Raw genomic sequence first — 15,352 nt, 5'->3', positions numbered from 1 at the left:
AGACCTTCATAGAAGACCCACGATCCTTTTCTTTCCTCGTGCCTCTGTCGGGAAGCTAAACTTTCCTGCTTGCCCGTTGAAAAACATTCGACCGGATAGGAGAAACGGCGCATGAAAAATTTCGTCGACTGACGCAACGCGAGATATATACGTATACATGGATATACACACGTATTTTCGTGTAACACATAGTTACAACAACGCGTGTATCAGTTCACGGTGAAGTTCACTGCACCAGAAGGCTACGATTTGACGTAACGATGATCGTGATTTCAGGACGATGGCATAATGGATCATGACACAGACGGAGACGGCGCGATCAACTTGTCAACGTCACAGCGACCCTCCGCCGCCACTACCCCGAATGGTGACACCCCCTCGTACGGCCAAGATCAACAAGACAACGACCAGGTAAGAAATTAATCTCTGGAAATTCGCTTCTGATAAGATAACCGCGCTTCGCCTTTCTTCATTATACGTTGCGCCTCTTTTAAAAACCGAAGAAAAGATCTAAAATGCGTCCGGAGCGAGTTTTAACCCTCGGATGATAAATTCTTGGGTTATTTAAGATCGTGACATTTGAATGACACTCATAGTGTCGCAATTATCGCGTCATCGCGGGATTAGGTTAAGTTTTTATTTTTTCATTTGAAAAACAATCTTTCCGTCGAGAGAAATTGTTTTCTGTTTTCGCATCTCCTGTTGTCATTGTTCAATGTTTTTTTCGCTCGTTCAAATGACTTCATCGCTCAGGAAAGTGTCCGATATCTTGGAACTGCTTTTCCGTTAGCGGTGGCAATTGATGAAAATATTATTACAATAAACACACGTGTTGTTGAAATTTCGATCATTCTCGTAAAGTTCGATCGTAACACACGTACGATGACAGCGTCGTGAAGCTTGTTACTTAGATTTTGAAAATTTTCGAAACAACGCGACACGGTTCCCTTCGTCGAAGACGACTCACTCGCCGTTGTTCATTCTTTTTTTTCCACGAATTTATATGGAACGCAGAGATAGGTTTATTAATAAACGACGACATCACTCCATAAATAGTACTAATTTTAGAAGCAAACATCTGCTTACCCGTGATAAAACGAACGATGCGCGCTAACACCATCCGGGTAGACTCATTCCTTTCTCAGAATAAAAGAATCTTCGATAAGAACCTCTTGGATCTACATCATTCTCCTTTTCTCTTTCCCCGCCTTCCGTGGAAATGGAAAAGTGGAATTGAACGATCGTGATCGTTCTGTATCGCGATATACAGTAAACCGATAACAATCCTCCGTCAGAGGGTTTCCGATCTCAAAGCGAAAGTTTTCCTGCGATACACAAGGTGTTCTATAAAGTAACAGATAGATTTAGAATATTATCAGTGTAATTGGAATTTTCTTAATTAATTATTTTCATGATTTTGAGTTTGAATTTCAGTCCATGTCTCAATAATGGAATTAAAATAACTCATTTGTTGGTATGGTATTTTTTATTCAGAATGTTGTGATGGAACACCGTGTATAAGGCAGTCATAGCGCGATACTTCCAAGACGTTTGACACCCGGGCCACCATAAAATCGAGCCCCTGATTTCAAATTCAATTCAAAATCCCGCGTTCGCGGCTGAACGCAATATAGCACTGGAACGCCACGGAGGGAAACAAATGTTTTATGGCCCTTAAAGCGGCCTTTTCGACGGTTTCCTTTTCGAAAGGGGGAACGATATGGTCGCACGCTCGGCCAGGTATAAAGCCAAACCACCTTCGGAATGCGTGTATGCGTGACACGCGCGTACAAACCAACCGCTCCGAAATGCGTGTGCTTCTTTCCAGATACGTTGGAGTGTTTCAATGTGTCTCCTGTGTAGAGTGAATAAAAATAGTGATTCTTTGTGAAAAATGTTATATACCCCACCAATGGATAATTAATAATTTTGCAAAAAGAAAAAGATATTTTAAAAATTTATCATTTGAAATTTTTAATTTTATTTTTCGACCGATTATTTTCACAGAGAATCGTAACACACCGATCTCTTATCGCTTCTACATAGATTTGTTTCGTTCGGTTCGTGTAGGAGATCGTTCGATAAGGCTTCTTTCATCGATAACGGCCCCCTTTTCCCGCGGTCGGAATAAATTATATTAATAATCGTGGCTGACACATCGGATCGCAAAGGATATTTTTATTCGAACATCGCGTTTACGTACCGGCTTGCTTTGCTTGTATGTAGATAGTACCGGTGAATATCAAGTTCACGTGACGCACCAGGTAAATACGTGTGTACCAACACGAGCGAGTGAATTACACGTGCGACACGTACATCTGCTCGCCTGTTGGTTACGTGTAAACAGAGATTTGCTTATCGTCAGGCTGACACGTATACATAAGTGTACGTCGAGGAGATATTTTTGGGATTATTTTAACGACACACTGGTCTAGTTTCTCGTTGGATTTTTTTAAAATTCTTTTTCGCCTTTTTGTTTAATCCGTTCGATAGTTAACCCGATTTTAAAATAGCTGTAACTCGGTGTTTCGCGATCGTATGGCTAGTTAGAATATTGATTATCCTTCTCGGTGACACTCGGGTTCTATGTGTGAGGTTCGAGGAGGCGATTCGAAGATCGAGTTTTGAGAAACTATCAAGTTCTGCTGACCACTCGCCAGCTCGACCACCACTTCCTGCCCTCCTTCATTGTCCCCTAAGAGGGACCCGTCTTGCCAGCCTCTAACTTCGCTCATGTTCCAACTTGCTCTGCTAATGCCTTCGATTGTTTTCTCGAGTTAATTATTTGCAATTATCAAGTAGAACTTCATTGAGATCCTTGGCATGATTGCTGATGCCAAGGTTCCTTTCTGGTAAGAATTTACTGGCGCCATTTTGTATTAAGAATATCGATGAATCCTTTATATAGACATTTTCTTCAGACTTTAAGCTTTGATTCGATGCGCTATAAACATAATTTCATGACACTTTTATGTCATGAAATTGTGCCAGATCGTTCGATATGCAACAGCGCATCGAGTGTTTCGGTTCATCGAAGGCACATGAATGATTCCGACCGGGTCCCTTATGGTCGTTCTGAAATTAATGCGGTCATGCTCGCACGAAGATTGACGCGAAACTTGGAGACAAGAGCATATCCGCGTAAGTTTGAATTCTGAAACGGAGTTGCCGAGGACCAGGCACTAGGAAGTTTCTGCGGTTACGTGTCGATCGAAGTCTCGCGGCGTTGGCTGACACTGTTTATAATTTAAGAGGTTCCACCGAGTCGAGGGTTGCTCGCGAGGGTTCGAGTGACGTCAGTGGAGACTTAAGGTTCGGGGAAGTCGAAGGTATTCTTGGCATCTGAGAAACCGGAAACGGAAAATCCCCTAAACAAGCTTACGAGCGATAAGTCCTTTGAATTTGTAGAATCTATTAACCCTTCGTCAATGAATGTCAGGATATTTTTAGATAATTCAGAACAATTTGATTCTGTTTTCGATAATCAATCGGCCACGAATTAATAAATCATTTTAGATGTTTTTCATTTGACGAATTGATACAGATTGACGAAAGTGAGAAAATATTTATTAATAATGCAATCGTCGGTTCGGTAGACCACAGTCGATGCTGCGACGCATTTGGTTTGACCCGAGAGAAATAAAATGCCCCGACCTGTATCCATTTTGATTGAACGCCGTGGCTAAACTCGGTGCCGGCGAACACGACAATTGCGTTTTAATATTAGCCCGATAGTCGATACTCAAAGCGGCAGGAAGACAGGAAATAGAATTCGATAAACGATAAATCTGCGTAAACCCACGTTCTCGTGTCGTATCCGATATCTTCTTAACTCTTTAGCTACCCAGAAACATTTATTTATGGAAATTTGCGCAGGGTGATCGAAAAGTAGAAGCTCGTTAAAATTAATTAATAAATCACAATTTTATTAAGTGCAGGGTATACGATAGGGAAGTTGTTGAAATTAATAAACCGTGGTTTTAAAAAGTACCTACACCCACCGCAGCTTTTCTTGACAAGTGTGCCACGAGTAAAGGGTTGAAATGTAACTCCATCCCCTTCTCACCCCCTCGAAGTTGAACCGGAGAGCTGGCAATCGCGGGGTGCGCGACGTCGGCATTCCCTGATTAAACAAACTTTCGCCGCTGTCGATATTTCATTGGAATCACGAGGTCGTTTATCCTGGCTGCCGGTTAATATCCAAACGCCTCCGCGACGAGCAAGAATCCAAAGGATCTGGCTGGATAAGACCGCGGGTATCGACGGGGTCGTCTCTGGTGGCGCGTCCCTTGAAATGCAAAAAGGGGTTGCGTGTAAGCGAAGGGAAAAAAAGGAGGAGGGGAAGGAAGAAAAGAAGGGAAAGAAAGTACCGATGAAAGACAAGCGAATTCTCACCTCCTCCTCTATTCCCCTCTGTTGGATCGCAAATTGCGGATAGGCTGTCCTTTCCAATCAAGCCTGGCTTGCCGCCCTCCGCTGCCCAATTCTTCTTCTCCGTCCCTTCGTTCCGTTATACTTTTTCCACCCGTCTCGGTGTTAACACAACCCTCTTTCTTGGTCTTCAAGTTCCGAGTGCCTATAACCGAGCTGCAGCCTGATCCGCATCCTGTCTCCCTCTTCCTCGCGCTTCCACCAACGCCCGAATCCCGCCGTAACTTTTACGTAACACGCTTCGCTATGAATATCGATGCCCAGGGAGTTAAGGAGAATTCGCTTTTCTGTAATTGAAAGAATTTTTGTCGTGCTGAGCCAGCTGGCCTCCGCATAAAAGCCTTCTTTCTCTTCCGTCTCGTTTCAACCCCCTCTCGCGTGTTCCATCCGGTTCTCGCGTTTGCTCTGTCCTTCTGCTGAATTTTTCCTTTTCTTTTCTTTTTTTTTTCGGCTAAAGCGGCAGAGATTCGCGAGGATTTTAATAAATTACTGAAACCCGTCCGCTGACTGACGACTTCTTCCGCGTGACGCTCGCCTCGTGGAAGATGAAACGCGGATTCTCGACAACGAGACGATACTCCTATTTCATTTCTCGCTTACCTTGCCGCTGAAGTTCGTACAATTTTCCGGTAGACGGAAGATTCTTGACCTCCTCTCGTTTCCTTCCTCGCGATGTGTTAATGAATTTTTTTGCTTTCCTCTTTATTACTCGAGCGGGGCTATAAATTGTTGGTCACGTCGTGACGGAGGAACAGGTTGCCGTATTTATTTTGGAACGGTTCCAGTGTTTCGCCGGTGTCTGTCAATTTGTCAAATTAAATCAGCCAGCGAGGGAACGGGGTGGAAAGTCGGGAAATTCAAGTTCGCCACAACATCGCGACGTCTCGCGTAGCCTTCTTCGAAGTCTCGGTTTTATCTACATTATTAACCGGTTCAAACCTCACGGCTGTGTACTTAAATCCAATCTAGAAATCCCACCCTTCTAGTCTCCCACCTTGCTACCCTCGAGGGGCGAAGGTCGACGGAGAACTGGCAAGGGCGATTACCCTCCATTATTCACACGCTCGATTCGTGCCGCTGAGTGATACCTGAGAAAATCTAGTCGAACATCCTCCCAAATTTCAACGACCTTCAACCCCCATCTGACCGATTTTTCCGCGCGAACACATCCCGCTACAACAGGATTTTCTTAAACGATAATAACCTTTCCTCGAGCTGTCAGCGATACAATACGAAGAAGGCGCTGTTAAATATTTCAAATCGAACGTTTCCACTTTGGTAGCATGTGTTTTAATAATAAAACAGAGGATACTCTGAAATATCCATGCGGATTTTAAACATTCACCAGCGGTGATGGAAGTCAACGGTTTCCGATTAAAATTGATATGACACAATGATAAGGATTTTCTTTTAATTCGAGCAATAATGTAAATTATACACAGTTGTGTTCGACCAGTTTATATTTCCGTCGCGATTGTTGCGCTCAGGGTATTTTAACACGGTCGCTGCGATGTCGCGAATTTACGTCGGATGTGTATTATTATTCGTGTCATATTATCGATATGATTTTTTTATTTATTTTATCTGATCGACGAACGTCCACGCTTCGAAGCGAACGTGTTAAAAAGAGGACAAAGAATAAAGTAGGAAGTCGATTGGAAACGGCTTTGACGCGATTCCCCGAGTTTTTACGATCGGCTCCGCGTCGGTTGACAAAACTATACGAAGCTTCGCCGGCCACCTGAAATAACTCGCGAGAGAATCGCGGCCAAACATTTCGTGTCGCTCCGTGTAAACACCCATCGGATACCGCTAAATCTTGCCGTCCGTCCCTCTTTCGCCCCCGAAATCTCAAACAGCCGGCAGATTCTACGCGAAGTACACCTGAAACAACTGTCTTTTCGCGTCGAACGATCTCTAAACATCGAGCCTTGTCTACGCTCGCTCTCTGATCCCCGATTAATCGCGACCATGGTATCATCGTATTATTTTCTATCGGTAGAAGAAAGTTAAAAAGAGGTTCGGAAATAGATAAAACCGGTACTGTTAATAGAATCGTTATATTTAAACGCGTCTTTGCTTGTTCGATGAATCGAACGCGCATCGAAACGTATCGCGGCTGAATATTTTCACATCTGTTCCCTTTTATCTTGACGACCACACGCGCCAGTCTTGGTTACCTTATCGCTGTTATCAGCAGTGCTTTGCCAATGGCGTGGCAGTCTCTTTTCATCCTCGATTTGGCGAATTTATTCGCGTCGTTTTCGTTCATTTTCACGAGTTCCCTCTTGGCAACAAGTGAAACAAATATTTCATATTTTCTAATGTTCGCGATTCGAAACGTTCGTCGAGGAATCGAAAGCAAAATAAGGGTGCAGCAAGGGGGCGTATTTAACGAATTAGAGAAGAGGAGGGTTGAAAGGCTTCCGTAAAAAAAAAATGTGCATACGGTGGGAAGAGTTTGTGGATCGTCGTGGAATCCAGTTGAAGGGAAATGAGAGGGAACAGGGATGAAGAAGAAAGAGTGGTTTCCCGCGAGGGACAGAAATAATGTGAAAACGATAGAGGGAAAGAGAGAGAGAGAAAGGACACATCGCGGCAAGAGCGTAAAGGGGCGGGGGTGAAACGTTGGCTAGAATAAACACATAGATGTTTTCTTTGTTCCTCTAAACTAAACAACCAACGAGGAATCTAAACAGAGGCCAGAACCCAAATTCAATTTGGTCGCCGCCTCCATCTCTACCTTCGCCTGTTCTACGGACGAAAGGTATCCTTCCACCCGCTCTCTCACCCCTACGTGCGTTACACCCCCCGGCAGCCTCTCACCATTGTACACTTAACGCCGCCAGGATGGTACCTAACATTTACCACGGTTCTCTTATACGGGGTGACCGATCCCACACATGGACGGCCTTTAAACAATACGCGACCAGCGTTTAATACCCCTGGTAAGCGTGTTTTATCGTGAATCGAGGGTGTTTTTCTTGCAAACGAAGGCGAAGAAAAATCGACGTTAATTAATCGCCATTCTTCGCTGATAGAATCGGTTGTTGACTTTCTTTTTTCTTAAGGAAATTGAAAAAAAAATGATGCCTCTTGCGCTATTCAATTAGCTACGATGTAGAAACGACGATACGCGGCGTATTTGATAAAAACAGCCTGCGATGGACGCGCGTGTGCACGCGCAAAAGGTACGTACGTAAACATCAGGCACAGTAGCTCTCTCTGGCCTGGCAAGAAAATATAACAGCGAAGCGAAAGTCTATTAGGATTTTCATTTCCTGAATAAATAAAACTCGTTGAATCGTTTAATACACCGGAGAGGAGTTCGCACGTGCACATGATAATCCCCGGCTTCTCGCCGGCGAATACCGTACGCGTATTTTTCGCGCGGTCCACAAAACTCCTCACCCCTTTCTTCGTGCGTGCGTGTCTCTGGTGAGAACGAAACAGACAGACGATCTGTACGTTAAAGCAGCGAGTGTCGGTGGAAAAAAAAAAGGAAAAAATGCACCGTCCCTCTTTTGTGTACCGACCAAGAAGCATCGAATCGTTGCGGAATGAAACCCATCGCGTGTTTGTCGAACATATTCGCGTGTTCCGATGCAACAGGATCGTTTGAACCGCTGTTTCGCATATTGATGCCACTGTTTGCACTTTTATCCGCTAAATCTCGATTGTCTTCGTTTCGCTGATCGTTGCATTCAAAGGGGTGAGCTGCAATTCCCTATGATATAGTATTTGAACACCGTCCTATTATTGGGAAAATATAAAATATATTTTGATTCATATTTAAATCAGCTTTATGCAAGTGTCCAAATACTCGTGAACGATAGTGTATTTCCAATAATGCGATCGATCTTGTTAACCGATTCGAAACGGAAGCAAGGGTCGAAGGGTTGCGTGGGTGGCTCGCGTTTACGCGAAACCTCTCCGTCGTGTAAACGGTTTGAATCGCGGCAGGATCGGTTGAAGGACAGGTTGAATCGAGAGGGAAAGAGAGTTGAGAAAAAAATGGGTGGTGAAATTAAAAAGAATCTCTCCGGCTGGTATGGCTGGCTGTGGAGTAACATGTAGGTCCTTCTCATCCCTTGGACGGAACAAATGCGTACATCCCTCCATCCTCCCTTGTAATAATCCCTTCCGGTTAATCTGCTCCAATGTAGCCTGCAGCTGGAGTCGGTATCCGATGAACAGACCGTGTGCACGCTCTTCTATCAAGCTGCACGTCGACGAAAGCACCGGTTTCCTACGTTGCCCCGGTACACACTTCATCGTTTCGGGCTGCACGTCCGACAGACCCCCTTGTTCTTTTCGCGAAAAAACGAAGAAATAAATACACCTGTATGGCGCAAAGCCGAAAAAGAGAGATACATCCCAACGTTTCCACTCGGAACGGAAGGTTTGACGGGCGTTCGGCGCGGACTGGGGGTGGAAAAAGGAACAAGTAGCCCCTTGATATTCTTGCGCGAGAGGAAGAGAGCTGCTGTTGTAATTTATAACTTAGTTTGCGTTACGTGTGCGCATCGAGAGGGTGAAAAGTGAACAGATATTTTCCTTACGAACATATGGCACCCCTACAACCTTTCCAAATGCACTCACTTTTAATTGCTATTTATATCAATTTAAAATTACTGATTTTTGGGTATTATTCATTAAGGATATTTTACTTTTCAAGAACCCTCACTCTTTTAGATCGTGCAAAATAAAGCAGCCCCGTGTACATGTGCATGTTCCTCGAAAATAGCGACCCGCTCTTGAAGTCGTCCAAAAAAAAAAAAAAGAAAGAAGAGAGGAGGGCGTGGAACGCGGTAAAAGGAAGGACAAGCAGCCCTTCGTAGGTTCACCTATCCAAGCGCAAATATAGAAGACCCGTGCAAACGGTTACGCTCGAAATTATAACGAGAGATTTCGCCCTCTGTCGGTTTTCCGAGCCTGATGTCTCCCTCCGCTGTCGAAAAAAGAATGTACCCTATATCTATAAACAAACGGACATACCTGTGCGCTCGGTTTTCGGGGGTAACACGATCTCTCTGCCGCTTGCTCGGTCCCAGGGCAAAGAATGTTAAGTAGTCCGCCCTCTTTCTCCGCCTACCACCTTCACAAACGGGTACATCCAACCTTTGCCGATCCTTCGTTCCTGATATTTTCATCTATCCGTGTAAATGTACTTAGCGTGGGCGCCTCTTCTCTCTCTCTCACTCTCTCGTTCGCTTTAGCTAGCTTTATTACGTGAATTTGGAAGCGCTGTAAGCGACTGCAGCCGGGTGAAATAGGAACAGGAGGCGGAGGGTGAGCCGAGGGCAGAAGAGCAAGTAGATGTACGTTTCGCGAGAGGTACGGGTTTCGCACGGGGGCTAGCGGTGGTCGAGGGGTGGGAAAAGGGGTGGCCGGGTAGCCAGTGTACCATGCCAAGCTCTGAGAGGCCGCCTCTTCATCCCCTGGATATGCATTTTCCACCCTTCCCTCTACCATTCCTCACGAGCTGCTACCCCGCTTCTATGATATCCTCTGCCGGTTTCTCTTATTGCTCACGTTCATCCACGCGCTTGTGTCTGTATTTTCTTCTATGTATGCATGTATGTACGTGTTGCCGTGGTGAATTCGCAGCTTCTCGGCGCACCGTTCGCCATGTGTGTAAGTAGTATACCTCCGCGAATAGATTTTCGTGTGAGTATACATTCGGAATGTGTGTATGTACGTGTACGCTAACTACGGTCACGTGGACGTACTGTTAATTCGGTTTACGAGCGACTATCAAGGATATAAGAGAAACGAACGACCGTGGAGCTGCGCCATTTCGGAGGCGACACTCGTTCCTACACTCGTTCCTTTCCTTTTTTTTGGCTACATTTTTTTTCGTCATTATAAACAGTTTCTTTTAGCTTTTGAATTATTATAATTAAAGCAATTAATCAGATGGCCCCTTTCTTAAGAATCAGAAATTCACGTGTATAATAATTTTTTATTATGTTTTAAAAAATGTTCACATTCTCGTTGCAATCTTTTTTAAGTTCACCGCGTCCAGGGCCACGGTTTCAGGTTCTGTGAAACAGAATGAAATAAACGGGCTAGCTTATCTACGGCAGTAAAGTGGCTACGATAATTTGTAGTTATCGTGTTGCAGAAACGCGTGACAAGACGTTTACGTTACATCCTTTAAACGTTTCTCTTCGTTTTCCTCATTACCACGGGTAATTACCGCGCGAAACAAGATTCGCTTCTGATTAAAGCATACTGCTAAATTCCATCGAGGTTGTATACACGAGGAGCGCAACGAGATATCACACCTTTCGAACGTATGAAAGAACGGCACGTTCGATATCTGAGAACATTGAATACAGAAGCTTGTTCTCGGAACTGTTTTCATATTCGAGATTGAGACACACCTACACATTGTCTGTCTTTTCCTCCTTTTTCTTCTCCCAAGGCTATTCGCCATTTCACGCTTGTCAAATCACAGCGATCTCTATGTTTCAATTTTTCATTACATTTTCTAACGATTAAATAGGATTCTGAATAATTAGACCCCGATGGTAAAGTGTTAAATATTTTATTCGCAAGAAAATACAACTGATCTCTTTTTCGTCTCACATTTACATTTTCAATAAGAACGCATAGCCGTTAGTCTAGAAACCGTGTCTCGTTTCAGCAGGACGAATAAAAGTGCGAAAAGGCGACACGTTGGTGCCGGTTGCTCGCGTACTCTTTCTTCTCGTTACATGTTAACACGTGTTGTTTATCATACGTCACGTATCGCCGAGGCCAGTGTACATAAAGCAAAACGTTGGTTCGCGGGTCGTTGCAAACGTGGCGGGCAAGAGGAAAGGTGTTACCTTGTTGCCTCAGTATGTGTGATAGTACGTATGCTCGATTCTCGTAATGCGTCGAGCCACTTCTTCGCCGTGCTACGTCCACGTCGCGGCGACACGTCGTAAATCTGCAACGTGGCTCGGTGTACGGTTTAAATTATTTTTCCCGGTCTACCGGACGATAAAAGCTACCGTTACATCATACTACCGTTTGATCGTAATTCGTGATTGTTTCGTTAGAAATTTCTAATCGTCTGTGTTCTCCAACATCGAATTTCCCCGGTAATTTCTGTTTTCCAAGCTGGAAAATCTAGGCTTTATCCCCTGGCTCTGTTTAACTACAGGACCGTATCTCTCGGCAATCGGACCTTAAATTCGTTTTACTTCCGGCCGAACGAGCCCGGTGAAAAGGTTTCAACGATTTATCATCCGTGAATCGTGCCGCGGTCAGACGCTTCTTCCGCAGAGCGAAACTTTCGCAGCCACGGCTCATCTTGTCTCGTTCCTTCTCTTCTTCCTTTACCCCATCCTGTCCTCTTTCCGGCCTTAAATATCCAACATTTCATTTCATTCTTTACCCGGATCTGTCGCTCGCTCGGAATTCACGCTTGAAAGTCCGCGCAAAGCCTCGACGTCACCTATAAAGATTTTTCACCGTTTCTTCCGACACCGGCAAGAAACGAGCGGAGGATGTAACCTCTGGTGATCTACAGCTCGAAGAAATAAGATCTACAATGATCCGTCTCTTGGATTAACCGCAATTTCTTCGATCCTTTTCATCGTTGATAACGTCTATCAACCTGGGTAAAGTATTTTCATTAATTGGTAATTTTCACGCATTCTAAAGACTCAGAAAATTTTTCATATCTTCGTTATTGTACTCACCGCCACAACGAAAGGGTTAATATCGCGAAAGATCCTAAGGCAACGAGCTGCTCGAATTGACGAGGAGGTGACGACCCAGGCACACCGGCTAAAAGAGAAGGTTGGAAAAGGAGAGGAAGATAGCCCACTTCGTTTTGGAGACCAGACAGGAGCACTTAACTGCCCGCGTCTCACAATGGAGTCTTTCGCATTATAGCGCTCAGTGTCTTGAGGCCTATTCAGAGAGACTCTGGCTCATTCTTTGCCATTGTCTGTCGCCGGCTGGTTATGGAGGCCTTCGTAACCTTCCTTTCCACCCCTCAGCTGCTGCAGGTTACACCCCACGAGGCGCAGCCTGGTTGAACCACTTGGAAGAGGGCCCGTCGAGGGTACCAGCTTCTTGGATCTTTATGCCACCATCTAATTAGTCCCGGCATTTAACGGCGCATAAATAAGTTAAACACTATTGAATTGTTGATAACGATAGAGGAGTTTGGCCGGAGACCCTTCGCGGGACATCTGGTTGTCTCTCGTTTGCCAGCGGTATCGACGTCAACCCTTCTTCCGCCGAGCCCTTCATCGAGGGATATCTTTGAAACCTTAGCCTTTGTCGTCCCTTTGTTCAGGCGCGATTACTTGAAAATCGCGATCGACGATGCTCGGTTTTACGCGGACCCTCGCAATCTCGTTCGCTGATGTTTTCAATTCTCTGTTTATTGAAACGATGAAAGTTTCGTTGAAGGCTTCTCAAAGAAACATGGCGTGTACAAGGTGGTGGTATTGAGAGGAGAGGGATGAAAACTGGCAGCAGTGCCAGCTTCGAGATGGCTGGGAACAGATGGCCGATCAGATACCAAGGATTAAGCGAGGAGTAACACAACCCCCTGAGCAACGAGAGAAATGTGTATTAATTTTTCAAGTTTTTTAATTAGCGAATGTCTCCGCTCCGGCTCTTTCGGCCGGGGACATTTATATTAGAATGGTCCTCCGACACCCTGTTTTCACGTCCTTCTCCTCTCTTTTTCTTCGCCAAAGTCTTGTTCCTCTTCTCTAACAGCTGGTTGCACTTTGTACTTTCCAGACTGATCTCTCTTTCTCTCTCTTTTACCCTAGCTTCTCTGCTCTCTTGTCGTTTTCTTCTTTTCCCCGTCATCATTTTCACCGGTTATTTTTCCTGGCTGGAAACTTAATTTGCAATCTCTCGCTGCGCTGCAATTAATTTCTTCGAAACTTTACGCCGCTGGAAACGTTCCTCTGGGGATGGTTAGCTTCGACTTCCGAAGGATTGATTTATTTCGAGATACGGTTTAGTTATCTTTGACATTCGAAAAGGTGTGATGGGTCCAAAGAGGATAACGATAAATTTAGCGACAAAGGGAAAGAAGAAGATCGCGTTTGAACCGAATGGAGATTTGCCTAGGGTTTTGCCGGAGCAAATCGAGAGGGGGTGGATCGACTCGGTCGTATTTATTGCTCTGTACTTCTGATTTTCATTGGACTGATGCTTCCTACCACCCCCTCTTGGCCGACTACCACCGGTCGACCTCTCACCCTCTCGAGCCCACCGTCATCTCGACTGTTCACCCTCGTATCGCGGAGGCGCACTCCCGACAAACAATGGCTCCCATATAATTGCTTTTATAGCTCAGTGAACGCTAAATATTCCATACCTTTCCTTCTGCTCGACGGGTCCGTCGTTCGATCATCGGCGAACCGATTGTGTAAATAGAGACGCGGAACTCGTTTCGGGGTGACTTCGTTTTAAGACAGGATCGTGACTGCTCCTATTGTCGGACCGGATGGTTACCGAAACCCTTCAAAACTTCCGTCTTCCATTGCAATCAATTTCAATACGCGGAGAAAAAAGGAAATTCTATCCTGATTTTCACGCTGTACCGTCGCGATTACAAATTTCCTCTCGAGGGAGTAACGAGACTGTTCAGCCAGTGACGAGTAACGACACCGAGAGGAAGAAATTCGAACGACCACAAAAAAGGAAGGTTCGCGCGTCGACGAGGTTTCACGATGTCCGGTTACTAGAGAGACGAACAGGGAGAATCTCTTCTATCCTCTTTCAACAATCCGAGGCGATTTCAGCTCTGCCAGTGCACCAGAACGGTCGACAATTTCGCGCAGGATCGAGGTCTTTTTGTCGTTCGAGCCTCGTAGATCTCGTGCTGTAGCCGAACCACCTCGGTTACCACTCCTGGCCTCTTCCTCCTGACCGTCGTCCCCCTTTTTCCAGACGACCCTTCCAGTCCTGGAACAAACGCCTCACACCTACTCTCGATACACGGCGGTGAGCTTAAACGTGGCCACTTGCGCGTCACTGGACGTGCGGACGGATTGGCCGCCGCTACGGGAGCTGTAATTTTCGCCACCCCGACGAAATCAGGGGCTGCTTCTTTCTCGGGGCTAGTCCAGGGAAATCGAACTTTATTGCTAAATACCATCCGATCAGCAAAACCATTCCCTTCCCTGGCCAACGGTTTCCGTCTCTGACTTTCCACCGTGAACTTCCTGCCGGCTCTGCTCGCTTCCGAGGGAAAAGCGCGCGACAGCATTGGGGGTAGTTAAGGGCTACTTGCAGGGAGAAGGTCTTTTCGTGCCTCCGGCTAGGTAAAATCGCGCTGCGCTTTTCTGCTCTCTTCTTTTGCTCGGCAGGAATTTTTAGCAATTAGGCCAATTGGAAAATGTCGTGTCTTTTAATTAATATTAAGCAAATTTATCGATATCAAATTGGAGACCTTATATAATACTATGAAAAATATAATGACTTTTTTAATATATTTTATTGAAGTTGCATGAAATACAAAAAAAAAGTGCCAAGAGGCATGTTTCAGCAGTGATTTTCTACGATAAAATGGTGGGTGAGAGGAAGGAACGATAGAGACAGCAATTCATTCTCTCTATCGGTTCGAGGTTTGATCCATACGGAAACACATGCCCACCCTTTCCACTATAAGAGAGGGCCCTACCCTTCCAGACAGTCTAGCTCGCGCAGCAAACCGTGGTAATGGTTTCTCGATTAAGCCATGTTCACAATGGGATTAAAAACGACCGGTAGACCGCTGCTGACCATGCCTTTCGTAGTTCGAACTATCCCTTCGTACGGTAGCGACAAGCGTTTGTTTAATCTTCGCAGGACGATGTGTCCTGTTCTCCGATGCTTTGCCATTCGTACCATTACTGTGCGTTTTAATAGAAAATTTAACTTTAAAACTCTGGTCATTGATGGAATTTTT

The 15,352-nt window shown here is 45.2% G+C and overlaps 1 protein-coding gene across 18 annotated transcripts in view; it reads left to right on the top strand.

The window, feature by feature from the left end:
• Positions 1–15,352, top strand: part of LOC114872712 (forkhead box protein P1-like) — a 177,892-nt gene that overhangs the window by 104,450 nt on the left and 58,090 nt on the right. For all 18 annotated transcript variants that reach the window (XM_029180219.2, XM_029180217.2, XM_029180226.2 and 15 more), the window contains one exon: positions 277–411. In XM_029180219.2, the coding sequence (XP_029036052.1) occupies positions 277–411 (135 nt within the window). The remainder of the gene's footprint in view (positions 1–276; positions 412–15,352) is intronic.

This window comes from Osmia bicornis, chromosome 14, assembly GCF_907164935.1.
Source record: "Osmia bicornis bicornis chromosome 14, iOsmBic2.1, whole genome shotgun sequence".
Classification (NCBI taxonomy): domain Eukaryota; kingdom Metazoa; phylum Arthropoda; class Insecta; order Hymenoptera; family Megachilidae; genus Osmia; species Osmia bicornis.
Note: the sequence above shows the minus strand (reverse complement) of the source record. Positions and strands in the feature narration are given on the sequence as shown.